The 27,674-nt window shown below is 48.5% G+C and overlaps 1 protein-coding gene across 1 annotated transcript; it reads left to right on the top strand.

Moving 5' to 3' along the window:
• Window positions 1-490: 490 nt before the first annotated feature.
• LOC133350542 (microsomal triglyceride transfer protein large subunit-like) lies at window positions 491-26,746 on the top strand. The gene is made up of 18 exons (XM_061564964.1): window positions 491-730; window positions 3,408-3,592; window positions 4,932-5,075; window positions 5,815-5,922; window positions 7,236-7,352; window positions 9,733-9,872; window positions 11,806-11,956; window positions 13,763-13,920; window positions 15,309-15,477; window positions 16,402-16,509; window positions 16,653-16,865; window positions 17,564-17,775; window positions 18,981-19,078; window positions 19,600-19,721; window positions 20,220-20,447; window positions 20,911-21,035; window positions 22,103-22,273; window positions 22,751-26,746. The coding sequence occupies exons 1-18, from the start codon at window positions 667-669 to the stop codon at window positions 22,917-22,919; spliced, it is 2,682 nt and encodes an 893-aa protein (XP_061420948.1). The 5' UTR covers window positions 491-666; the 3' UTR covers window positions 22,920-26,746.
• Window positions 26,747-27,674: the final 928 nt, after the last annotated feature.

The raw sequence follows: 27,674 nt of genomic DNA, 5'->3' as shown, positions 1-27,674 counted from the left end.
CGAGTGGGGATGTTGCCCCCCCCCCAACACCCCGAGTGTGACTCTAGCCCCCCCCCAACACCCCGAGTGTGGCTGTCCCCCCCCCCAACACCCCGAGCGGGGATGTTGCCCCCCCCAACACCCCGAGTGTGACTCTAGCCCCCCCCCCAACACCCCGAGTGTGGCTGTCCCCCCCCCAACACCCCGAGTGTGGCTGTCGCCCCCCCTCAACACCCCGAGTGTGGCTGTCCCCCCCCCCAACACCCCGAGTGGGGCTGTCGCCCCCCCCCCCAACACCCCGAGTGTGGCTGTCGCTCCTGGCTGGAGACAATTTCTGTCCTCATCACGCAAGCGTTCATTTTCTCACAACTAGAAATGAGTGGTGTGTGTGTGTGGTTTTCTTTTTGCAATCTGAACTCGGGGCTCGCTGTTTGTGAGAATCTGTGTCGGCACACGAATCATTAACCATGGCCATCCCGCTCCTGTTGGACTTTACACTTTGGGGCCCTGAGATTGGAGTGAACGTCACTCTGCCGCCCTTCCTCTCACTCCTTTAAAGCTCCGTGGCTACACCAGTCCTGTCCTTTCTCTTTAACAAACAAAAGAACAGCGCAAGCCTCCGGTTCAAACAGCATTCGGTAGCCCTAAACAGTCAACACACACAACGTAATTCGATTTGAATCAATCATGAAGAGGGTCCTGTCTCTCACCATCCTCATCTGTGCCGTCCTCTGCTCGACTGCGAAAACAGGTAAGATGCCATTTGGATTGTAATCGCACCTCTGGCCCCGCTGTCAACCTGCGGCGTGGCATTTTCGAGCGCCGAATCGTGGAAACCTCTATCGCTGCTGATGATGCTTGTTCTTTTTTAATGCTCTAACACTTTGCCATTGCATCTTTGTGTTTCGATCGCGGATTTTTTTTCGCCTTTCAAATATATGTTTCATGTGTGAAGGCATTCGTAATAGGGCTGAACGATTTGGGGGAAATATCTAATTGCGATTTTTCTGACAGATTTTGCGATTGCGATTTGATTTGCGATGACATTTTTTGAAGTCACGCTTCAGTTCAATATTCACTGTGTAATAGATTTAAAACATGTGATGGAGCATAATCACATGCTACCATCAATATATGAACTGCTCTATATATTCGAATTCAAGGATGAGAACTTAAAAGATATGAATTGCTTCCAACATGTATTTATAAAAAAAATGTAATTGAAATAGAACAATAAAACAGAACGATTGTTAAGTAAAATAAATACAGTTATAAAAATACAAACTAAAACAATTGCAATAAGAAAGTAATAGGACTTTTCAAATCGCTAAAAATCGCAGCCTTTGCGAATTGCTAATCGCATTGTTTAAAATTGCGATTTCGAATGGAAATCGATTAATCGTTCAGCCATAATTCGTAAGTAGTCATTCGTCCGTGCCTCTAGAGTCGTTGACTTGTCTGCAAAATCTTACGAGTTATAAATGTCGTTATCGTTGTCGTCCTTGAAAACTGGTGGGATCTCTTTTAAGACCCAAAGTGATTTTCAAAAGAAACCTGCGCTAAAAACAACAAAAAGGAAAATGCACTCACAAAAAACGTCGATCTGTATTCATACAAGGCACAGCCTGAAAATTACTCGTGCTAGATTCAAATCGAAAAGTACGAACAGTATAGAAATCGTCAAAAACGAATTGACGTATGAAACGTCAAAACACTAAAAATAAACTAATTGCAAAGTGTGGTTATGCCATAAAGTACACGTCATGCTGTACTGCTCTGCGTTCTTGGAAATGCAGATTCTTCTGTGACACGAAGCACCGACAGTAACACCTTTCCACTACATTCCTACAGTGTCAGCCGAGCCGTCGGAGTCTTTAGTACAAAAAATAAACAGCTGTTCAGAGATGTTTCCCGCACCTCCGATTATAACACGGTTGGCCACGTACGGTGTGAAAGAAGTTCAGCACGCAGTGATACACAGAGACATGCATGCTCATCCGCGTTCCCTTGCGGTGCAACGGGAATGGACATTCGACAATCCACTCTGCCACGTGTGCACAAATCGATGGGTAACCAGTCAGCACTGTCCCCGACATCGAGATGGCATCGTTCCAAATGGAACAGGGGGGGGGGGGGTTGACGGCTGAGCCTCAAATCCTCACATGGTCGGGGCCCTTCTCTCAGGCCATCGTTGACTTGAAATGGTGGTTATTTTAATTGAGCACCCTTTTACATTCCACGTTGGATCACCTGGTTGACATCCCTGACTCAATCAGGGCGCATTCACACGTACGGCTGATGCTGTTTTTAGTTTACGACACCCAACAGGTGGATATGGGGGGTGGGTGGGGGGGGCGAAAGGTTGCCGAAGTACGGAGTAGACACGGCGGCACTCGCGATAAACTGTGATTTACCTTTACCCCAGCAGCCACGCATGGTCCAGGAGCCAGAGGTGGAGTCGTTACACAACGTACCTTGACTTCTGACCTCAACCAAATAGTACTCCCACTAATCAGGGTTTAACTGTCTTATCTGATAAAGCAACATTTTTTTAACAGTTTTTTTTATTTAATGAGCAGGACTTGCTTTCTTTTAGGTGTTTTCTCAATAAGTGATGGATTGTATGTCTAAATGTCTAACAGTTACCCTTATTGCTTATTCCTTGGTTAGTTCGTTGCATTGGGGCTTCACTTATTTGTACCAGATGATCACTGAACTGTGGTCAATGGGTGTTATTTCATTTATTGTTCACCTTTATCTCAAACAGTGGCAACTGGAAGAAAATATCGTGATGGATAAGTTTTTTTTTTATAGAATCAGAAGTGAGTGTGAAATGTGTTTTTCATTCATCAAATGTAGCTTCATAACACAAAGGGGTTACGTAGAAAATACTTGTAACAAATGTCAATCACATGTTCAAAATACAATCTACAATAATTCCTTCAAACAATAATACATATGTAAATATTTGTTTCCGAAATCCATTTTCAGGGACGTTATTTTCATTCAAATTGAAATGTGATGTGATTGAATTAAAACCTGAAGCAAAATGTATTTAAAATGCTTATACGGGAGTGACAAGATGAATTATGGTTCAGCAGGTCGATGAGGCTAGACAATAAGCCAGCAATGAGCCACTGAGGCAATTGTGTTAGAGAATTTGAATATGATAATTTTGTTTAAAATGTTATTAAAATATCTAGGCAAGTGCAATTGAGTCCCAACATTATTTTCAGAAGCATTCTGCACTGGGTTGTTTTAAGTTACACAGTGTAGGAGTAAAACGTGCGTCACAATCCAGATAATAGAATAAATAATTTTGAGTGGGCCACACTCGAAAACCCAACCCCTGGGCCACAGCCCCTTAAAGCCCCTTCCGCAGTGTTAATCCTCAACCCCGTGTCACGCCTCCACCCCCCCTGACCCAGATGGCCCGATCTCGGGCCGCTGGCGCGGGGGACGTCGCTACGCGTACGCCTACAGCGCCAGCGTGGCGACAGGGCCCGAGGCGACAGGCCCGGGAGGCCGGCACGTGGCCGGGGTGAGCCTGGACGGGCGCGTGCACCTCGCTGTGCTGTGGTCCAGCAAGGAGCAGCAACTTTTGAGCGTCACGGTGAGTGGGTCCGCTCGCTCCGTGCCGCGCGGAGTCAGCGCGGCGAAGAAAGCCGGCTCACGTTGAAGCGCCTCATTGACGTTTTGCATTGCATATGAATGTTATGCGAAGGCACGTGACAATAAGTTGCCACGCCACCCCGTTACTCCGACAACCAGCCAGCAATTCGATGAATCGTGATGATTTAGAGATTGTGATTCAATTCAAGAATTTGTTCTTTCTGTCGCTCTTTTTCGTCTCGTTTGTATTGTTCTTTTCGTTTAAGTTTGCACAGTTTAGTTTTCTTCTTTCCGCTAGCCTAAATGTAACGTTAGTACGTATTTAAAATGGCAAAAATGTTTCATAAATTGGACATAATAGAATTCCACACTCTTGATTCAGTGCATGCATTGGAAGCGTTGGAATTGTTTCGAACCAAGGAATTGATGCATCGTTACATGCCTGTTTGCACTCATGCATTTGGCTCAAGAAATTTACTGGAACATATTCGGCAAACGCATTCAGGACATTTATATGGCCAGTCCCTCCACCATCACAACAATGCTGGAATGGACACTATGTTGAGAACAAAAGAGGCCGATGCACAGTTCGGATGGATTACGCTGCCCCCCATCCACCATGCAGCCCAGATCTGGTGCCCTCATATTTAATTTGTTCGGCTCCTCTCGCGAGATGACCTATTTGGACAATGTATTTATCACGATGCTGTGGTGCAGTATTCCCTTCGCAAATGTTTATTTGAAGCTAATTAAACACTGGCCCTGATTCCTCATTGGTGCAAGGACATAGAAAAGACGGTAGGCTATGTTTAAAATTAGCCAAATGTGCATGCCATTCCAATTAATGATTAACATTTTGTGTCAGATCAATAAAAAGTTGAGATAAAAAAACAAGAGGCATTACTTTTGGACATCCCTTGGACATCCCTTCAATTGTATGCTCTTAGTTATTTGATCAGAGTTAAATTTGGTTTAGACTAATTATGTTTGTGAGGTGAAAGTGCCTTCACATATATATTTAGTACTTTTTAAAATTACATTTTGAGTTCATTTTATCTTCCATTGGAGTGGAATGTTAAGTTGTTGTAGTCGACGTATATAAGCCAGAAAAACTGCAATTAAATTGACTCGTTAGTTGGGTTTTGTAGTGATATTTACGCTTGTTATTTTGCAACTTTCGCTCAAACCAAGTTATCATGTTCCGCACATATTTTAACAGCACAACACAGTGAATAATGTTGCTCAACTTGAACTCCTTGTTATGCGCTTCGTGTTGATTGATGAGCCTAATTCCTGTTCAAAGAATCATCAAATGATGCGAGCGTGTGCCTTGCTCTCAGCTGAGCGACGTCCACTTCGGGAACGTGTCGGAGCGAGCGGCCAAGCAGGACGCTGCGAGGGCGGCGGGCGGAGACGGAATTCTGGCAGCGGCTGGGATGAAGGCCCTGCAAGCTCCCACGCTCGTTCTCATCACCCAGAACAAGGTGAGCCAACGCCGCTCACCGGCACGCGTAACCCGTGGGTGATGGAGCTGGAGGGGTGGAGGCGCATGAGAAGGATGGAGAGTCTGAGGTGACACCGTGCGTCTCGGCAATGCCCAACAGGGAAAACAAACATCTGCACTTTTTTGTGGAGAGGAGCTGTAGCCAAAGGGTAGTAGCTTAGCTCCATACATCTCAGATCACAACGTACTTTCTCTAAATCAACCCCTAACCTAGAGAATCTATCCGCTTAAGGAATGTATAGCACGTTATATGTTTAAGGTAATGCAGATTCAATTTTAACAAAAATAAAAAATGCAGAAGACGTACGTTTTACCATTAAAATGAAGTCAATTTGTCCTCACCCCTGTTCAGATGGATACAAATTTTCATAGGTAGGGGCTAAATGTATTATTGTTCGTCTTCCCAGTCTGCCAAGTGGGAGGGCGGGCAATAGCCCCCTACTTCCCTGTGGTGCAATATGCAGGTACACGCACCTGCCAGCTCACGAAAGCATTCGCTCAACCTTGCATTCACTCACTCACCCACTCACTCACAAACTCACAATTCCAAATCCTCGGTCTCTGCGTGCCTACGCACTCCATTCTGACCACAGCGGGTCGTGCTTTTCTGCCAAGTTTGGGAGCAATAGCCCCCCTCCCTCCCCCGGTCCCCCAGCCTACGGTGGTGGACACGTTCTAATTCTGTGGCCGTTGCGGCGCGCGACTGCTGCGACGCGCAGGTGGAGGGGCTGTACGTGGAGCCGGGGGAGCCCGTGGTGGTGGAGAACTTGAAGCGGGGCCTTGTGAGCCTGCTGCAGTTCCAGCTGTCGAGCGGAGAGGCCACCGAGGTGAGACCCGCGGTGCCCTTGACGGTCACTGCAGGGGTGGGGGAGTGGGGGGGGGGGAGGGTACCACGAAGCGGTACCAATTCTGGCGGGGGACGGGGGGCACTAAGGGGGCACTAACGATTCATGGGAGGGGGGCAGGCCCCCATGTCCACAGCCTCAATGTAGTACCACTTCCTGGTTGCCGAACGAATACATCATAAGGTCCCGCTCATTAAACACAAAGTGCTTGCCACAAATTAACCAGAATACCTTTGCTGATCTCCTCAAGGAGCATAAACCATCACACGATCCCCAGTTATCCTCACAGCAGTGGATTTTGGCGAGCCATCGAACAAAGATGGACGCCACATCGCGCACTTTCCAATGCGCTTTTGCGACCGTCTGGAACGCTCTTGCTTCCGATATTGGGAAGCCACTGGAGCTATGCACTTTTAAGTCTACATTGAAAATGTATTTCTTTAGAACTGCTTTTTGTGTTTCGTTTAGTTGTCCTTCCAATTAGCACGGTTGGCTATGTACTGTTGGATGAAGGCCTTCCCAGTCTATGCAGGTCATGAGGCTTATTTGACCATACTGCACCAAATTTCGATTTAAAGCTTTCGTGACTGCAGGGATTCATCTTCTTGGTTCTTTCGGTAAAGTCACGTAGAAGGGAAGTAATAAAATAATAAAAATAAAACATAATAAAATAATATAATGAAATAATATATAATTCTCACTTTATTATGTTTTATTTTTATTATTTTATTACTTCCCTTCTACGTGACTTTACCGAAAGAACCAAGAAGACATACTGCACCATTTAGATCAGAGCGGGCTGGTAGGGGGATGGATGGTGATGCAGAAGCCAGGACCGGTTTTGCATCATCTCTGATTAGCATGGTTGGCTATGTATGGTGCAAAAGAAGTCCAACATACATACAAATACAAAGATCCACCCTATAGCCTTCACAGACTTTTGGGGCAAGTGCTGTCAGCGAGCACCTATGAAGGCCGGCACGACACACGAAGAGGTGGATAGCCAACACCACGCCTGGCCACCTTTGTCTCCCCAGTGGCGATGTTTACACACCACAACAGGTTCTCATTTGAGGCTGAGTCGATCTATGGGAGGCCCAGTTCAGATAATCGTCACTGGTGTTGGCCATGAGCGAAAATAAAACTCGGGTCGTCTGGTTTGCAGTGCGCTAGCCGCTACGCGAACATGCATCACACACGTGCAATGGTACGATGCACCGCTCACTGTGGGAATTGAGCGCGATGTCTCTCATGTTTTCGTGCTCGTTCTGTTTTCTCTCGCGTCGTCCTCTCAGATCGATGTGTCCGGAAAGTGCAAGGTCACCTACGAGGTCAATTCGGGTCAGGTGACCAAGGTCAAGGACCTGAAGAGTTGCAGCAACCATCAGACCGCGCCTTCCGCAACTAACAAGGTGCCGTTGCAGTGAAGGGATTTGATTTGATTGCATTAGCGTCAACAATGAAATGTTTTGAAGGCATTTTTTTCTTGTCTGAGTGCAGCGAGCAAATTGTGCACGCACATTGCAGAGACGTACCATCTCTCTCTACTTTGTTCGAAGTTTTTTGCGAGGCTTATGATTTCATATGGAACAAATCAGACCCTCCCCAGACATTCAATGAATTTCTGCACTTCACCGTCACGATTCAAAATACATTTTGGGTGTTTTTTTACCAGTGCGTTGAATGGTAACACCTCAAGTGGCGAGCGTGCCAATGAATATATGAATCAAAAAACATTCATTCTTACGCACACGTTTCTATGAATGTAAATGGAGCTTAATAATTGACATCAGTCAATGCACTGTTACACCCAAAGGCCCCTTCAGGTCAATGTAGAGCTTCAGCTGGTGCAATAGATGTACAGTATCACAATTCACCCCCGCGTTCATTCCATTTTCACGATTCTGGGCTGCACTTTCGTATTTTTTTCTCACGAATTTGTGGTGAGTTTTTTCACTGTCTTCTTTGTATTATTGCTTCTATCGTCTGTCTTGTTTGCACTATTTTGTTCAAGCACAATGAGTCCCAAACACAGAGTTGTCACGCAATGTGCATAGCATTTATTTTCACACACGCAATTCAACGTGTGTATCGTGAATCGCCAGAATCGTAGTAATTTGAGTGAATGGATGCATCGTTGAACACCGCGCGGGAGGTGCCAGTGTTGCTGCATTCGCACGCTTAAAACGCGCCCAGTGGTAGGGCGGTCGTGGAGCTTCGCGGTTAAAGTCCAGCAGCCACCCTGGTTAATACTGCCGTGTGTTTCATCATTATCATCATCATCATCATCCATAAAACATGGCGCGCCATCTGCATTGAAGATCCCACGGCGTCGTTCTCAAGAGTAGGCCGTTGTGTGCGCTCCAGCATCATGGTCCACATTTGCGATATTTGAAATGTTACCCACAAGTTACTCATTTGAACTATGAGTGCAGGGTACTAATTTGAGTACCTTTCGAACTGCTTTTTGTGTTTAGTTTGTTGTCCTTCCCCCGCACCTCCGATTCGCACGGTTGGCCAGTGGCGATGTTTACACACCGCACCAGATACTCATTTTAGGCCGAGTCGATCTAGGGGAGGCCCGGGACCGGTTTAGATAATCGTCACTGGTGTTAGCCGTGAGCAGGAATCGAACCTCGGTTGCCGGGTTTATAGCGCAGCGCGCTAACCGCTACACTACCGCTCCCCACATATATACATACGTACATACCTACACACCCTACTTCGAAAACGTAACAGTACCCTCCTGAGTAAGAGCCACGAGACTCGCTGAGGATTTCCAGGGTTAAGCAAGCGCATTGTGATGCCCGTTCCACTTGCCGTAATTCCCACAGCCCACGCGCGACATGCCACGTGGCAGCACCTGCGTGGAGCAGTGCAGGACTTGGGTGCTGCTGTAGCAGAATCAGAGGGCTGCCTGAGATTGAGGGCAATCGCTTGCTGATAAGGCATGCTTACCCCCCACTGAACCTTGATCCGAGTTCAAGAGATGAGAGTCGTAAAAATTATATATTATTCTAATCGTGTTCTTTGATTATAATCCACAGTTTTTTTCTACATATTTGGCCATATGAATCACCCATTTGGCCACAATTCAGGGAAATTAAACACGTGGAAGAGAACTCGGAATCACATTATGACAAAGTCGTGACCTTTATGCCAAATTTAAATCAATCCAAATTGCAGTGTTCGAAGACCGTGTGCAGGCAATGTGAATTAGATAATGTGCCTCATATATATAAGCTATGGATTAACGTGTTAGACGTTTGACGGACCAGTAGACTATACCAATGAGATTATCTTTCGTTGCAAGCTTCTTATTTCGAAATCAAATAGTTGATCTCAAAATCGGCACATTAGTCCAGAACTCACCTGCACAGGATATAATAGTTTATAGTTCATAATGGTTGACAATGGGCTGGTACCTAAATACTTCCACCTCCTGTCCACCTACTGGACATCTGTGTAAACACATATTCTGATTCTGACCTCCTATAGAAGTTAGGGACGTTATTTTGACAATCGACTGAAGTAATCGCGGTTGTGCAGGACGCGCCCCTCGAAGGGACAGTGGCCAGTGGTCACAACTAACAATGGACTTGCGGCCAAAGGAGAGAACATATCCAGTGTGAAGATGGAGTGATGCAATCAGCTCGTGTGCAGGTGTTGGATGGATGGATAGTTGCGTCGCATGCCTGTGAGAGATAGCGACAACTTGGTTCGGGATGTCTTTAACCAGCAGCGGAGAGACCGTGACTGATGATGATGATGAATACTCCGCCCCCCTCCTAGGTGCTCGGGTTGAAGTGGAGCCCAAAGAGTGTGGCGTCGTACACTTTTGAGGGCGGTTTTCTGAAGTCTGTTTCGCTGGAAGAGACGCACGGCATCACCCTCAACATGCGCACTGAGGTTGGGAAGACGGTGGTGAGCAGGTACAAAGGGGAAACTCGGCCTCGGTCTAAAACTAAACTGAACAAATTTTTATCCTACCAGGTAAGGACCACTGAGCTATGCAGATGTTTTGTCAGAAGCCACCTGGCCGCGATGGATAGCTCAACTAAGTGGCTTATCACGTGGGAATGTACGGCAGCCGCGTGATCTAAACGCACGTTTCTAAATGTGGAGGGTTAAAAAAACAGAGGACCCGGAGAAAAATCCACACGACCAATGGGAGAGAAAACACGCAAACTCCAAATATACAAAAGGCGTCAGGGTCGGGATTGAACCCACGACCTCCAGCATACCAGGCGAGGGAGAGAGAGTGTCACACAACGCTCTCGTGGTTATCATCTCCAGATCCAACCGCGGGGATAATGAGTCAAAAGGGCAGAATGAGGCCCGTACAGTCCTTCCATTTACGACTGCACTGGAGGGTGCGGAGACTTTGGGGTAAATGCTGTCATAAACCAGATATCGTCTCTGCCCATTGCCATGTTTCTTGCAATTATCGTTAGGGCCACACAATTTCAATGTTAAAATACCAGTTCCATTGTTATCGTTACCACACAAATAAAGGACATTATTGCTACTTAAAACCAAGAATGTCCTTAATGAACTCAGGAAAGCCTCCCCAAGTCTTAAGACTTTTGTCTGGGGCGGTTCTCCATTTGGATGGTTGGCCAATTCAAATAGCGAGTAACTTATGGGGAGAAAACTGGAAAACCTGGAAAAAGCCCACAGTACGCAGACAAGACTCCGCTGAGTTACATTCAGCCGTAGTGCCATCACCTCACCACCCTGCAGCTCTTGTCGATCTCAGAAATCTGAATCTTAATTTAGACTTAAAGAATCCCATGAGGTGGGATGATGGACGCTTGTGTTGCGTCTGAAACGTCGTGATTTATTTTATTTTATACCTACGTGACTTTACCGAAAGAACCAAAGAGTATGGAATCCTGCAGTCACGAAAGCTTCAAATCAAGATTGAATCCCGTGAACTTTGAAGTTATTTTTCACAGATGCCCAGTAGGGGCGGGTCAGAAAGTTACAGCAACAAACAGTGCAAAAACTGATCGGAGTGCAAAGTGTATACATGGTATATACTCTTGGTTCTTTTGGTGACTTTACCGAAAAAACCTAAGAATATGAATACTTGCAGTCACGAAAGCTTCAAATCTAGAATCTTTTGGTAAAGTCACGTAGGTAAAAAAAATAAAAAATAAAAGATACAAAATAAATAAATTACATCACGACGTTTCGATTGCAACACAAGCAATCATTATCAGATGTGACAACCACAGCATTCACGAAAACTAGACTATATATATGAATGGTAAGCAAGTCAATAAAAACACAATGCATATATATAGCACCTGACACTCCCTGGTAGTTTGCCATCCAAGTATCAACCGGGCTCAGCCAAAAACTTCGCTTCTGAGATATGAACTTTGATTGGGACCGTGCTCACTCGTGTCCGCTCTCTCACCACCAACCCTGCTCGTGCGTTCAGCCCAGAGGTCGCAAACGGGTTTTGATTCCTTAACCGTACCCGGCCGCACCAGGGTCGCAAACGGGTACCCGTACCCGGCCATACCCGTACCCTAACCGTACCCGGCCGGGTACGGGTAGGGTACGGGTATCGGGTACCTGATTGCGACCTCTGGGATGAAGCCATGTTGCAGGCGCGGGTAGGTTGATTCTAGGAACTTGAATTGTGACAAACGGTTACTCACCAGTGACTCACGGCCTACGCGTACCCGTACCCGGCCGGGTACGGGTAGCCGGGTATCGAGTAGGGTACGGGTATCGGGTACCCGGTTGCGACCTCTGGTTCAGCCATTCCCTCTCTCCCCCTTCCCCAACGCGTGGCGGCGCCCGTAACTTGTGACGCTTCCCTTCCGTCCGCCCCGCTGCGCCACCGTGCAGGCAGCGGCTGGAGATGCTCTCGGCCGAGGGCGGCGCCAAGCAGCTGAAGGCCAAGACGGCCAAGGAGGCGGTGGCGAGCGCCGGCGGGAAGCACGCGAGCCGCCCACTGCCATCCGAGAAGCTGCGCCACGAGTGCGCCAGCTGCCCCTCGGTAAGCGCTTGACTGTCAGCTTCCGATGCCCGCTGGACCGGGTGTCGCCAAATGCTCGAAGCGGAAAAAAGTGGGCAAGCTAACGTCCTGAAGTCGCTACGCGCCACTTAGGTGGAACTTTTAGGGTTGTCAAAAGACGTTACTGGAACGTGTATGAAGTATAGTGGTCTGACGGTTAATGTTTTTAATTCTTTTCACGGAAACTACTGTGAACCAAAGTAACTGTTCATCGAATTCACTTTTCAGTTTAAAAGTAAGTCAAAATAACTGAGTCTGCAAGAAAGCTGTTTCCACGACCAAAACAGAAAACACAATGTAAACAAAGCCAGTCGAGGTCTGAACGCCGAGGGCATGCCTCAGCCCCCACTTACAAGTGCTCGGGTTGGCTGTAATTGGTGCACGCGTGATTAATGTAACCGACCGTGAATCAAAATGTTAACGTCAGTCGAAACCAGGGGGTCCTATGGGAGGCGAAACGTTTACCGTAAAACTGTTAACCGATGCCACTGTTAACCGAGGGATGGCTGCATTATCCGCAAGTAAACTGACACAGGACTTGGAATTGCTCCTAAATCGGTGTGAAGTCCTCGTCACGCATAGTCGCTCCGCGTGTCGTTGAGAAATAAAAAAAACATTTGCCCCTTGAGAAACGCTTAAAAGTCGCTAGATCTTGGGGCAAATTTTGGTGAGTTGGCAACACCGCTCTGCACACACCGCAGCTATTGCCCAGTGGCCTTCGCTTTTGGGGGGGAGGGGGTTTTAAAATAGGTACGTGGTCAGTTGGTTTGGACGCGGCTCGGCATTCTCAAGGCTCCTGAGGCTGGCGTGTTTGCCTCTCGCCTCGAGACCCAATCAGAGACGAGTTTGCGATCTGTTTGCCAGACACCCCGTCATTAATCACTTTGTTGGTCTTCTGTATAGGAGCAGTCCGCATGAAATACTGTCAGACGTTTGTCGAAAGACACGATCAGAGAATGAGTTGTCAATTTAGTGCGTTTAAGCCCTGTCAAAGACAGATTTGTCAATCCATTGGTGACAAACCCCATCAAATACCCATGAGACACTGCTCTCTCAGTCGATTGGCTAAATATGTATCTTGCCTAAAGTTTACATATCTGCAGCATAGTATGCACAGCTCCCATCAGACACCAATTAGTCAGTATTATCTAGTAACTGCAATAAATTCTAGTCTGTCAATGCATTGCTTAAATACCCTATCAGAGACTTATTTATAAACCTGTTGCCTAAATACCCAATCAGTAACTGGTCTGACAGATATTCGCATGCCATTTTGAAAAGTACAACACAAGCTTAAAACTGTGTGTTGAGTTTGTAAAGCCATTCGATGGCATCTGGGGTTGCCAGATGGATTATTGTTTAACCTCCTATGAAAGTGTCTGTGGGGCAATGATCGGTGATGTGAGTGATGACTCACGTTAGGGACGTTTGAGAGTGAGTGACCTAAAGACCCCATCAGTGACCAGTCGAACAATCTTTTGTTTAGAAACACCATCGGCAATCAGTATGTCAAGTCAGTTGTCGAGAGCCCGAATCGCAGACTGTTCCATCAATATATATTGCCGAAAGACCACTTGAGATACCAATCTGTCAGTCTTTTTTCCAGAAACACCAATTGTGACAGGCCTGTCAGCAACTGTTTAGAAACCCCATCAGCGACAAGCCGAGCCATGTTATTGTCTAAATAGCGCCCATCAATTAAGCGGTCTGCCGGTCGCTTCCCCAAAGACAGTCGCTTGCCTAGAGACTCCCTATTGATAGCCGCTGGGCGGTGGGGCTTCTCTGCAGGCGAAGAAGCAGCTGAGCGCCGTGCGGAGGCACCTGCATCCGGAGACGCTGTCGCAGACGGTCACCACGCGCAGCTTCCTCAAGCTGGTGCGCGCCTTCCGTGGCGCCGAGTACGGCGAGCTGCTGCGGCTGCTCGAGGACGAGCCCAAGGACACGCTGTGAGAGCGCGGAGGCGGCGGGCACGGCGCACCGTGCTGCACGTGTGTGTGTTTGTCTTGTGTGGGGAGCGGTCGTGTAGCGGTTAGCGCGCTGCGCTATGAACCTGGCGACCAGGGTTCGATTCCCGCTCACGGCCAACACCAGTGGCGATTATCTGAACCGGTCCCGGGCCTCCCCTAGGTCGACTCAGCCTTAAATGAGTACCTGGTGCGGTGTGTAAACATCGCCACTGGGGAGACAAAGGCGGTCGGGCGTGGTGCTGGCCACCCACCCCCTCGTGTACCGTTCCAGCCTTCATAGGTGCTCGCTAACAGCACTTGCCCCTACAGCCTGTTAAGGCTATACGGGGGATCTTTGTCTTGTGTGTGTGCGTAGAGCGATGTAGTGGGGTTCACAGCTGGTGCATCTGGCCAGTCATCTCAGTCAGTCGACCCGTGGCACCTGCTGGGTCTGTCCCGTGACCTCTTGCCAGCGAGCCTTCGACACTTCAAATGGCCTCAGAGTTCGCCTGGCCTGGCACAGGCGCCGTGCTGATGTCACTGTCACTTAGTGGCGAATGGCGGGTAGTGGTGTAGAGCGATGGCGTAGCGGATAGAGCGCTGCACGACGAACCGGGTGACCCGAGTTCGATTACCGCTCACGGCCAACACCAGTGGCGATTATCTGGACCGGTCATGGGCCTCTCCTAGGTCGTCTCAGCCTCAACTGAGTACCTCGTGCGGTGTGCAAACAATGCTGCTGGGGAGACAAAAGTGGTCGGGCATAATGCTGGCCACCCACCCCCTCGTGCAACGTCCAAACCTTCATAGGTGCTTGCTAACAGCACTTACCCTACAGTCTATTAAATGCTATAACATCAGTGGCGGGTGATATTTAAACCGCTCACGGCCAACACCAGTGGCGATTATTTGGACCGGTCATGGGACTCCCCTAGTCAAATCAGCCTTAAATAAGCATCTGGTCTTGTGTGTGATCATAACTATCATCAATCATCCCATCGATGATCATCATCGTCCATTAATTCATTATTATCATCATCATCCGATAATGCTATCAAATATATTTCATTGTTATCAATCGAATTATCAACATTAATATTATTAAATACGGTAGTAATTGATTAAATAATCATGATTATTAACCACCCATCAGCACCACCACCATTATCGTCGAACATTATATGATCAAATTATCATAGAATCATTATCATGTGATCATTTTAACACGATCCAACAATTAATTTCAATCATCCTCATTCTCAGCCAGGAATAAGAACCATCGATTTGTCATCCAATCATCATTTTATCGATCCACCACTGCCATAGCTGTCACCATTAAAGCCTTTGCCGCGCGCACGCCTCGCTCGCGTGCACATTGCCCGCCCCAGGCTGCAGCTGATCGACGCGATGAGCGCCACGCAGACCGACGCGTCGCTGCGGGCGCTGCTCCGCTTCCTCGACCTGTCCCAGGGGAGCATGGCGGAGGCTCACGAGCGCTTCCTCTACGCCTGCGCCTTCGCCACCAAGCCCTCGCAGCAGCTGCTCTCCGGCCTGCTGGTGAGCCCCCGGGGGTTCACCCCCCCCCCCCCACCACCGACGCGGCCAGTTTGGTGGCGTGGCTGACCGAGCGTGTAGGCGGTGCGGCTGCGCGAGGGGGTCCCACGAGCCGCAGAGTGGGTGGGGGGGGGGGGTTCCCATGCTCCCAGTAATTACAAAGAGAGGACGCTGGAGAGGGGATGCCCCATCGTATTGCCTTGCGTGGGAGTCCACGCCGTCCACGCAATGCCACTGCATGCGGTGTGAATGCAAAAGGTTCGAAAAGCCAGAGTGGGGGCGCCACGGTGGTGAGATGTTAACTACCTCGCCTGGTATGCAGGATTCCATGGGTTTTATCCCGACTGACGCCTGTGTATGTGGAGTTTGCATATCTATCTCTCCGTGGTCGCGTAGGGTCCTCCGGGTTTTCCCTCTGCATTCAGAATCAAAATCACATGTTTCGAGTATTTGGCTGCTATAAATTTTCACGTGGTAGCCACTTCGTTGAGCTATAATTTGTGGTCAAGTCGCTTCTGAACATCAGCTGTATAGCTCAGTGGGCCTTACCTGGTAAAATAAAAACAGTTAAAACAAAAGTTTTCTATTTGAAATAGTTTCGTTTTAGTTTAATAGTTTTAAAAGAATGTCCCTGGGGTTCAGTCAGTGGCATAGTGTGCACGTGATGCAACTGCATCAGGGCCCATAGGCCAGAGGGGCCCAGGCCCCGCTCTATGACATGGGGAGGATAAATTGGAATGGGGGGCGGGGGGGGGGTCCATGCCATTCCTTGATGTCATGGACCCCCCCCCCAGGAGATCGAATCGGCGACCTCTGCTTGACAAGTTCAAGTGTGCTAACCATCGCTCCAGGGGTACATACGCTAAGACAACCGTATAATTTTCCAAGGCGTTATATTTCTTACGTGTTTGTTTGTCTCCGCGTCAGGAAAAGCTGAAGTTGCCGATCGCTCAGTCGCAGACGAGCGACACGCTGGTGATCGTGATAGGGGCCCTCGTCGGGAAGCTGTGTCAGGCCGGGCAGTGCGACTCTGCGGTAAGAGCCCTCCACCCCGTCCACATCTGCGCATTGCAAACGCGCCGCCGTGCGCTCGGCAACAGCGGCGGCGGCGGCAGCAGCAACACCCCACATCGTCTTTGTCTCCCCCCCCCCTCCCCGCCCGCACCGTCCGCGTGCAGCCGGTGGTGGAGGCGCGGGAGCTGCTGTTTGCGGGGCTGGAACGCGCCGCCTCGGACGCGGAGGCTCAGGCGTTCCTGCTGGCGCTCAAGAACACGCTGCTGCCCGACACGGTCGGCTTGTTCGCGCGGCACGCCGAGGTCGGCTCGGGCGCCAGCAGCGTCATCGCCATCTCCGGCCTCCAGCGGTTCCCTGATGAGCTCATCACGCCGGAGGTGCGGCCAGCGTTGGCACTTGCACACACAGAGACAAAGATCCTCCCCCTTCCACCGTGTAGCCTCAAGAGGCTGTTGGGGCAAGTGCTGTTAGCGAGCATCTATGAAGGCCACACGATGGGGGTGAGTGGCCAGCACCACGCCTGACCGAATTTGTCTCCCCAGTGGCGATGTTTGCACATCGCACCGGGTACTCAATTTGAAGCTGAATCAAACTTGGCCCAGGACCGGTTCAGATAATCGTTACTGGTGCTGGCCGTGAACGGGAATCACATTTGGGTCGTCGGGTTCGTAGCGCAGCGTGCTAACTGTTGCACTACCGTTTCCCAGGTACAAGCTCACATTTACACATGCACGTAAAGATATGCACACACATGAGTCATGTTCGTCATAGGGGTGTCAAACAAATATTTCTTTAATTCTCAGAGTGGTAATTGTGCTAAACGATGAACCTATTTTTATTACGTGTTTTTTTTTTCATGGTGCCTTCACCGTCCTGGCCGAGACTATTTCACAATTGCACTTGAGAAACCGCTTTGATGAGAGGCACCTGAATCCCAGACGCAACTACCAGGCAATCCCGGCAGCGCTGGCTCAGGGTCCGCGACCTTTGAGCCGGCCGCGCTCCTCCGCAAGCGGCTGACTTGCGCGGAACGCTGCGGCCGCCGCCGCCGCTTCTGCTGCTGCTGCCGCTGCAGGTGCGGGCGGCGCTCAACAGGATCTACCACCAGAACCGGCGCGTGTACGAGAAGACGGTGCGCGTCGCCGCGATGGAGCTCATCCTCACCAAGCAGCCGTCCCTCGAGGAGGTGCGCAACATCCTGCTGTCGGTCGGCGAGCTGCCCAACGAGATGTCTAAGTTCGTGGTGGTGCGCGTCAACGACCTCCTGCACTTCCACCACCCTACCAGGTGCCGTGATATCTCCCAACCCTCTCCACCGTCCCCCCTGCCACACTTAACCCCACCCCCGACCCCCCGCTTCGCTCCCTCCCTCTCTCCCACCCCTATTCCCAGTGCTTGCTTTCTCACTGGTTACTGGTAGGCTGGAGTTAGGAACGTGACTGCTCGTATCGGCGGCCATAACGAGAGGTATGATGGACGTGGTGTGCCGCGAGCCGACAAATACTGACCTGATCACCGAGCCGGACAGACCCTGCTGAAATGACACCCTGCCTCTACCACTCTTCACTCCGCCCTTCTCATGTGCCATCAACCAATTCGTTCAGTTGCAGGGGAAATCCTATTTCACCACATTCACATATTTTGCTATCTCTAGCCCCGCCCACTTACCATTGGGTTGTACCCACCTCAAATGTATATAACCTTTGGCTACAGTTGCTCTCACGCTACTTTTTTCCTGCCTCAGCAGTCCGCCTGCTGTATTTTCTTAACCTGAAGACGATTGCTTGTGTTGCGATTGAAACGTCGTGATCTATTAGTTATTTTTCTATCTACGTGACCAAAGCGTATATTTCGCTAATTTAACATGTAAAGATAAGCGTGGGCGTGGATAATGCTGCATTGTTCTGCTACATCTGGATTACTTTTCCGATGTGCGGAAAGTTGCTGCGACCGGCTGGATGGAGCATCGTGATTTAATTTAGTTGCTTTTTCATACATTTTTTACCTCCGTGACTTTACCGAAAAAGAAAACTGGAAAAGATGGAGCATCGGCAAATAACAGCACGGGATAAACAAGATACAGTCCACATATATTTTAACACGTAGACCAATATCATTATTCGGAATTTTGTGTCGGATCGTTTGAGAAAAATGTCTTTTGCCACCCGACACGGCCAATTATTAAAATTTGTCACGTCAACAAACGTGCCAATTCATGACTGCTTCAGCACAGACATTTAGTAACTGGTTCCAGACATTTTTCTGGTAGTCACAATCAGCATCATCAGACAGTTTCCAGAATTGTGAAAATATCTTCCAGTCTAAACGAGATTATGCAAATGAGACGAATGAATTGCTTCCTGAGACAAACTGCGACTCCGATTCGTAAAAAAAACCTTCGGAGGACGAGCGAGGTGATGTGTCGCGCGCTCGGGGAGTGCGTCTCGACGGGGCTGCCCGCATGAGCGCGTGCGTGTCCGTGTGGCGAGCAGCCAGGTGATCAGACAGGTGCTGCGAGACCCCATCGTGCACAACTACGACCGCTTCTCCAAGACGGGCTCCTCCTCCGCCTACTCCGGCTTCATGTCCAGTCAGTGGGAGAGCGCACGCACAGCAAACGCCCTTCAGCCCCCCCCCTCCCCCCTTCTCCACACCCTGTACAGATAATTATTATGCGGTCCCGGTAATTCTGTGTAGCCCGTAGATTTTACCGGTCACTTTACAAGTGACCTCTGGTTAAAGGTCCTGTGATAATATAAAGTCGTCGAGCAGCGATGTGGTGGTGTTCACGCTGCACCTTGTAAAGTGAAACAATTAACGAAGTGCCCATAAAAAAGCACAATGGGATTTCATCTAGTTAACTGCAGGAATTTGAACTGAATTGATGCAATCAAGTACAAAAAAATCACCGGATCGATCTTAGCTCTTTTAAACCCCTCCCCACACCGCGTAAAACCAAGCGCCCGTTTTCAGACTGACGAACCTTTTGAGTGAAACGTGAGGGGCGGCATCGTGAAATGGAAACGTGGAATCGCCTCGCAAAATGCTCTTGGGCAATGTATAGCTGAGATGTCCCTAAAAAAACATTGACTGTCCCGTCATTCGGTACAGAAACCAAGGATATGACCAGCACGTACAGCCTCAACATCCTCTACTCCAACTCCGGCATGCTCCGCAAGAGCAACATGAACATGTTCCTCTTCTCACACGAGGCCCAGCTGCAAGCTGTGCAGGTGAGTGAGTGATTGTTGGGTGGGTAGGTAAGGTGGCTGAGTGGGTAGCTGAATTGGTGGCTGAGTGGGCAAGTTGGCTGAGTGGCAGGTTGGGTAGATGGTGGGGCAGGTGATTTAGTGGTTGGCTGAGTGGGTAGTTTGTTGTTCTTTCCCCGCACCCCCTACGTACGGTGCGAAAGAAGTGCAACATACATACTTACATACATAGTTGGTTGAGTGTATTTGGCTCAGTGGGTAGCTGAGTGGATGGCTGGGTCGTTATAGCTCTGCAGGTTACATGCTGCTGCAGGGCTCCGTGGCAGGCAGCAGAAGGCGGTGCATCAAAATCCACGATTGTACTGTACTTCTAAGCTCCCAGCCTTTAGCCAACCCACACTGACCAGCCCATACCAGCCTCGCGACATTGGGGAAGGCCCTCACCCGGCAGCGAGCAGATTTACAACTAAAGCGGCTGTACGTCTGTGCGTGTGTTTGTGAATGTGTTTGTTTATTGACCAGGTGTCGCTGGAGGCTCAGGGACTGGAGGGGCTAATTGCGGCCACGCCGGACGAGGGAGAGGAGGATCTGGACTCGATGGCGGGGATGGCGCCCATCCTCTTCGACGTGCAGCTGCGTCCAATCACCTTCTTCCACGGCTACGGCGACCTCATGGCCAAGATGTGGGACGCCACGGGGGAGCCGACCTCCGCCGTCAAGGGCATCATCCTGCTGATCGATCACTCGCAGGTGAACGGTGTGAGACGTGAGCAAGCGAAGGGAAAGATTCGGGAGCCCCTAGGAGCTCAAGGTGGGGGGCTCAATTCATGAAAAACATATGGATACACCTAAACACCGGTTTGCATAAAAGGCCAATTAAACTAAAACTATAAACTGTTTCTATTTTACCAGGTAAGGCCCACTGAACTATGTGGCTTCTTTTTCGGAAGTGACCTGGCCACGAATGATAGCTCAACGAAGTGGCTTATTGCGTTGAAATTTATAGCAGGCAAATACTCTCAACGCATATAGTTTCTAAACATGAGCACGAGGAGAACATGCAAATCCCAAATATACAGGTGTCAGGGTCGGGATTGAATCGGCGACCTCCTGTATATATATCAGGCGAGGTAGTCGACATCTCGCCACCGCGGCAACGAATTTTTTCTATTTAAAGTCTCATTAATTTCTCTCGCGATCGTCTGTCCTGCAGGACTTGAGCCTGCCGTCAGGGCTGCGTGCCGACGTTGAGTTTCAAGGAAGCCTGGCCATCGACATCTCGGGCAGCATGGACGTCAGCCTGTGGCACCGCGAGTCCAAAACCATTGTGCGCAACAAGTACGTCACTTCGAGGAGGAGAAATGATAGTTAGAGTTCGTCGTTGTAATGTTCGGCGCTTTGTTGATTCAATGCTGCTGGATGGAGGAGTCACCGTGCCACGTCAGTCATGGGGGTTGTTCGACCATACTTCGCCACCCTGGTTCAGCGCGGTTTGGTGAAATATGGATGACTCGGACTGCATCGGATATCAGTGGACACTCTTGTTAGCCATGCCCGGGAATCGAACTCAGGTTGCCAAGCTTGTAGTGTAGTGCGCAAATCACTATGCCTCTACACGTGTGGTTGAAATTCAACATTCCTATAATGTTGTGTGGAGAGTGGGCAGGGTCGGGGGTAGAAGGGAAGGCTTGGGAGGAGTGGGGCGCAGTGGTTCACACACCGCACCATTCACCTGATGACCTAAGTTTGATTCCTCACCGCGACTGAGGCGTTTTTAAAACTTTTTTGAGTCATCCGTTTAGTCGAGCAATCAAACTGATTTCTGGTAGAATAATCGATAAACCTGGTAGCCCACGCTGGAATATAAATTCCACAAGTCACGGTCGATCGGTAACGTGTATGCATTAACTCACTATTCCTCGAGTAATGTGTTATGGTGATGCCTTTCAGCTTGTATGAACAGGTCCCTGCGGGGTGGGCTGGTAGGAACGAACAAATACGATACGAAGGGAGAGTTTGAGGCCTAGTTCTAGGCTTTATGCCTAGCTGTAGGCTTTAGGCCGCTGTGAGTTAATTTTTAATGTAAATGTTTTAATTAAAAACTATCTCAGGGAATGAGTTAATTTTTAATTTAAATGGTTTAATTAAAAACTATCTCAGGGAATTAAAAAACTATCTCAGGGAATTATAAGGGAATGTTACACTTGTTTAGCCAGGAAAGCCTCACTGAGTCTAAAGGTTTTTGTAGGGTCCTGACAAGTGTTTGCAGTAGGGGGCGATGTTGCTACACCTAATCGGACATCGGACGGACGGACGATATAATCTATTGTAGGCTGGTTCACTTCATTCCTACCAGTATAATAATAAACGATCCTGTGTTTGTCCTTTGTGCACGCACCCACTAGGGGTGCCTTGATGCTGTCCGGGGTGGTCTCCGTGGCGCTGGGCCACCTGCAGGTGAACAGTGAGCTGAGCGCCGAGGCGGCGGCTGGCATGGACTTCACCACCACCGTCAAGTTCAACTCCTACCCGTTCCTGGTGTGCATGCAGATGGAGAAAGACACCTTCCCCTTCAGGTGCGGCAGGGCCGTCAACGTACACAACAATCATTTTTAAAGACTTCGTGGACAGACGGTGGCCGGTTGGTCGGTTGGTATTGGAGGTCGGCGCCGTCAGCTGGCACCGTTGAGATCCCCAATTGTGAATCCATGCGGCGGTTACCTTCGATGAGACCGCGGTCTCAAGCGCGGTGAGTTGATGGCCTCAGCCGGTCGTCACCAATCACCGTGTAAGTAAAAATGTTGAAAATAGACATCACATTAAATTTGTTTCTTCATCTAACTTGGCACAATTTAAGCTCTTAAGATTTTTTAATGATCTTTTTGACCGGCATGCGACAAACATGTCGTGGCAGGGTGGGTGGGAAAAGTGCTGTCCCCCAATTGTGTGAACCCAATGTCATTTGAAGAGCCATCAGAGGTGTAGCGCTAATACCGGTATTGTGGGCCGTCCTCTAACACGAATGTCAATGATGATGTCTTGGGGCCCAACAGGGAGGTGCTCACACAGTCGGAGAAGGTGTCGGGGCTGAAGATCCAATACAGCGTTCGCAAGGGACGATCCATCCTCATCCCAGGCTCCGAGTTTCCGCTCCACCAGGACAACTCGGCCATGTGCCGCCGCATGCACCAGCCCGAGGACAGCGAACCCGAGTGGTTTTGAGGCGCCCACTCACTCACTCACCCACCAACCGACCCACCAAACCCACCAACCCACCCACCACACCCACCCACACTCACCCACCAAACCCACCCACACTCACCCAACACATGGCCCCCGTGTCCTCCCCCAGCGAGTGACGGCGCTCGGCATGAAGCAAAGCAAGGAAATGATCAGCGCCCCAAGCAGCTCCAAGAGTGACCCACCTCCCCCACCCCCCACCCCCCGGATTCGTGGCAGAAATAGGGGCGAGCAGCTCAAATTAAAATCCGAAAAAACCAGCAAGCGAATTGACTTACGACAGCAAAGATATCTGGCTCGTCCCTGTCTTCCAAGTGGGGTATTGTGTGTCAGGCCACGTATTGAGCGTTTATTCTCTCAAGCTCCTGGAGATGCCTACAATAGTGCGTGGTGAAAGCTTGAGAGGGGGAATGCTCAACACGCGGCCTAACCCGGAATACCGCACTTGGATTAGGAGTAGCTGCGACAATGTGCTCATCCCTAGCTCGCCTCTTCTCTCGTTTAAGATCACCCTTGTCTCTTTGTCTGCATCTCTTTCATTTCACTGCTTCTCCATCTCATCTGCATCTCGAGTTCTCTCATGCCACTACATATTTCTATCTTTCGTCTGCATCGCTCAACATTCTCTACATGTTCTGTCGCTCTGCAACGTCTCCATCCCATGTCGAAATCTCTTCTGTCATCTCATGAGGATGTTAGAAGTGGAAAGTGGTGAGGGGAGTGAGTGGCCAGCACCCCGCTGCCCCTTGCAATCCCTTTAGCCGCACAGCCACACACACCAACAGCACGCGGTGACCACGTGGTGACCCTGCGGTGACCCCACGCGGTGACCACGTGGTGACCGCACGGTGACCCCACGCGGTGACCACGTGGTGTCCTCCAAGGCCCACCAGACTAAACGACAGCAACCGTAGTTTTCACAGATCGCAGCGAGATGATGTTCTGTTTACTCTGCTAAACTCGAATGCCAGACGCAACCGATAGACGTGCCATATTGTTTGTATTATTAGACGCACTTTTTGCCCTGTATTTTAAAGCAAAAAGTTGGGGATGCGTCGTATAATCCGCTACGTGTGAGTGAGTGTGTGTGAAAGAGACCAGATATATATATGTAACTTTATTGACACCGGGCACAAGTTTGGGGTGCGACTTACATTCCGGAGTTCCTCGTAATCTGGAGAATACGTTAACGGAAAAAATAATGCCTGTAACAACTCGCATTTGTTATTAACACTGCCCTATTATATATATAGATATATACTCTACAGTGATTCTCTGCCCTGCAGGTCTACTGCCCAAACATTTGTTTTTGAGGCAGTGTTAACGATGAATGTGGCGAGTTTCCTTCATGTTTCTCCTTGTACACCACTGCCACTTGTTTTATGAGAAACCAAAAACGTGCGATGCATTTCTTTTTATTCATCCAACCACGGGGGGGGGGGGGGTGTACAACTTCCGCGATATGTGAGTGGTGAATAGCGGGGTAGGCGGCTCGGACAGACAACCAACTAAGACGTATAGGACCGTAGCATTACGTGGTACGTGCATCAGATCCATTTTCTTTGGGGAAGAAAGGGGGAGGAATCGGTCTCATTTCAAGTTCAGTCAAGTAAACTCAGGGTCTCTGGAGTGACATTCACGAGGGAGCCGCAGATCTGGTTGACCTCCCCTCTTCCTCAGTTTCAGTCTCGGGTCTTCTAAAGCTGCAAGGGCGAATTTGGAGTTATGCCAGAGGGTGAATGAGGGGGCCTCATGATTCTTCCCGGAGCTCCGTGTGATGCGTTTTACGTGATATACAAATGCATTGCCAGTATTTTTCAGTAGCAGCAGCAGCAGGCAAGTTCTTACCGTCCGCACTTTTGCTCTTTCGTTCAGTCCCACGATCCTGCAATCCATCACACGAGGTGATCTCATTGGGTCCATCTCCACACGTCATGTCGGGGCGTGTTGCAAGTGGCTATTTTCAATTTCTCTTGAGAAGCGCCGAGTGCATGATTAAGTGGAAACATAATCAGCAACAGATTACTCATCCTTCCAAAACTGGAGTTGTAGTTTTTTGTCCATCCAGGCCAGCTCAATTCTCAAGTCCCGCAACACTTCATGCTGTCAGAACTCACAAGGGCAGAACACGCTTTCTCACATAACACTTACAACACCTTGCTCCATCCAGTCGGAGGACTCTGCTATTGTTCCACAGCGCAGGCAGGATTACATAATCACCCCAAAGTTCTGACAAGTACGTGCACATATATATAGCTCGTGCATCGGCACGGATCGGACAGTGATCTGCCAAGGTCTCTTCTTTGGGGCAAAGTCGGTGGTGATGTTTAAAGAGCAAATATTGGTCGTGAAAATGTACAGACCTTTTTGTAACCCAATAATCGACGAAGGCCTCCCCACACCTCTCAGTCGTGGGGGAGTTTTGACCATACTTCACCATTCTGGTCAGCGCGGGCCTACGAAGAGAGTGACCGGTTCGCTTGAGAAGTCACTCGCCGCTGATGTTTGCCGTGGCCGGCGATCAAAGTTGGGGCAGCGTTTTATTTCTCTTACGTGTTAACAATTTTCGACTTGCGCAGGGATTTCTGTCCCTAAAATGAACGATTCAGCCCCCACCTCCCCCCCTATCCTCACCCTCCCGCCGCAAGCTTCCCACATTAAAGAAAAAATGTGTGTGTTGTGATTCAGGGTCGCATTGCAATTCAAGAATGTAATACTTGTTTTTTTTTTTTTTACATTGTGCTGAATATATGAGGAGCGCCCAGGGTCATGGGATCCCATGTTATTCAACGGATACAAATCGACAAACAAAAAAGTTTCTTTCAAACGTGATGCGATGCGTTTATCATTGGATGAAGAATCGATGCATCAGTGCATCGTTGCAGCCCGACTCGAGCAGACCTCTACATTTGTAATGGAAACCGTGGCGGGAATTACTTTCAAATGCACACGTTTCACGTTGCCAGTGAACTATTTGACAACGAGACGAATGCAGTGCGGTATGACCCATATTTATCTTGTGTTTCAGCCACTCATTACAGAGTGTTTGTACAATATTGAACATCCAACTGACACCATGAGTTTTCTTCTGCTGATTGAGGCATTTACAATTTCAAAGGCAGAGTGTATTATTTGGCAATAAACCCAGAAAAGCATGAGTTCAATTCTTAGGAGTAAAATTATAGCTATGAGCATACGATGTTCGCTGAAAGCAAAACGGAAATATCAATGAAAATAAATTTTCATTGTAAATAAGGTGTTCTATTTGCAAATGCATAGTTATTTAATATGCTATCATTTACAGCCACGAGTAGGAATATATTTTTAAGTTTGGAATGTGTTGTCAAGGAATATTGCAGTGATGTTTGTGTAACGATTACTGGAACAAAAATATAATGATTCGGAATGCGATTGCGATATAAACAAACGCTATGCATCATAGACACAAACAACTAAAATTCGAACATTTAATATGAACAAGCAAATATAAAATTCTTAAACGTCACACTGCAAAGGGTGCACGGAGTTGTAACGGTGAAACGAGATCGTATCCAGCAACACACGTCCTGAGATTTACCGTCACGTGCAGCTTAAAACTTCCGACAACCTGCAGGCTACAAAAGTGTTACAATTCGACAAAAAGCGGCAGACATTCCAAATAATTTTGGCAGCTGCGTAGAAGATTCAAGTCTTGTTTACATCGCATTGTGGACACAAGTGCTGGCGAGAGAGAAAGAGTTGGTTGGATCTTTATGTATTTTTTTTCTTGTACAAAAATTATTTGAGTCAATAAAAACCAAAAGGAAAAGCCCAGTCGTGATGTGAATTTGACTTGGAAAGTGGCAACAGCCACCGACTGATGGGCTTGGATCCCACAGGAACGAGCACATGACTGCATGGTAATGTTGCCAAAACTAGTTCTTAAATTAGATTTTAAAAAAATATGTATATATCATTAAGGCACGCTAAAAACAACATACGTGGAAAAAATATATAATGTTAAAACAACTAAATTAAGTTGCTTTTGTACAAAAATGGCAGCAACAAAAAAAGTTATTATTTTCAAACTAAAAATGAAAATTATTAGAAACTTTTTTTTTCATTTGCAGTAAAATGCACAAATGTTTTTTTACGGGGCTGTGATGCGTCACAGCGGTAGCATGTTCACCGCTTGTGCCAGAGAGGTTGAAGGTTCGGTTCTAACCGGCCACCCTGGTTATTACTGCAGCTGTATCACCGTATATAATATACGCGCTCTCTGTTTCACAGTGAACGTGAACGATACCGTAGGTAGTACTTATCCGTGGTGGTGGTGGTGTGGGGGATTGGACAACGCAGATTCTATTGCACTCTGCAGTATCTGCGTATTTACTCAACTTGTCCGTTGGGGAAACTGCGGATAATAAACGTAATAGGGAGCTTACAATAAGAGTTTCCGCAGACCCTACAGCTCCCGCGGATATTAGGAATTGCAGCTAATGTGGTCGTTGATGAGAGGAATTCCACCCTCATTTGACTTCTTGCTACGGTGACATGGCCAGGTTGGCACGTGTTGATAGCCCCACTCAGCCAACTTCCAACTGCGTCAGTCTGGCTATAGCTTGTCTGCTTCGAGAAACAATGGCTTTCAACACATAATGTTCAAATAAAAAAAATACAGACTATTTACTGGATAAACGTATTTCTGGATATAAGTATGATAAAAAAACGTGTTTTTTCATATATTAAATTTGCGAA

Source organism: Lethenteron reissneri, chromosome 34, assembly GCF_015708825.2.
Source record: "Lethenteron reissneri isolate LAM-NWPU_2019-01 chromosome 34, ASM1570882v1, whole genome shotgun sequence".
In the NCBI taxonomy this organism is placed as follows: domain Eukaryota; kingdom Metazoa; phylum Chordata; class Hyperoartia; order Petromyzontiformes; family Petromyzontidae; genus Lethenteron; species Lethenteron reissneri.
The sequence above is the reverse complement of the archived record's forward strand: the minus strand, read 5'-3'. Positions and strand labels throughout refer to the sequence as shown.

Excerpts from the sequence above, each read along its gene's own strand:
- LOC133350542 (XM_061564964.1), top strand. The coding sequence starts at position 667 with ATGAAGAGGGTCCTGTCTCTCACCATCCTCATCTGTGCCGTCCTCTGC. Across the intron at positions 5,923-7,235 it reads CGAGCGGAGAGGCCACCGAG|ATCGATGTGTCCGGAAAGTG; the intron begins GTGAGACCCGCG and ends TCGTCCTCTCAG. Across the intron at positions 22,274-22,750 it reads AAAGACACCTTCCCCTTCAG|GGAGGTGCTCACACAGTCGG; the intron begins GTGCGGCAGGGC and ends GGGGCCCAACAG.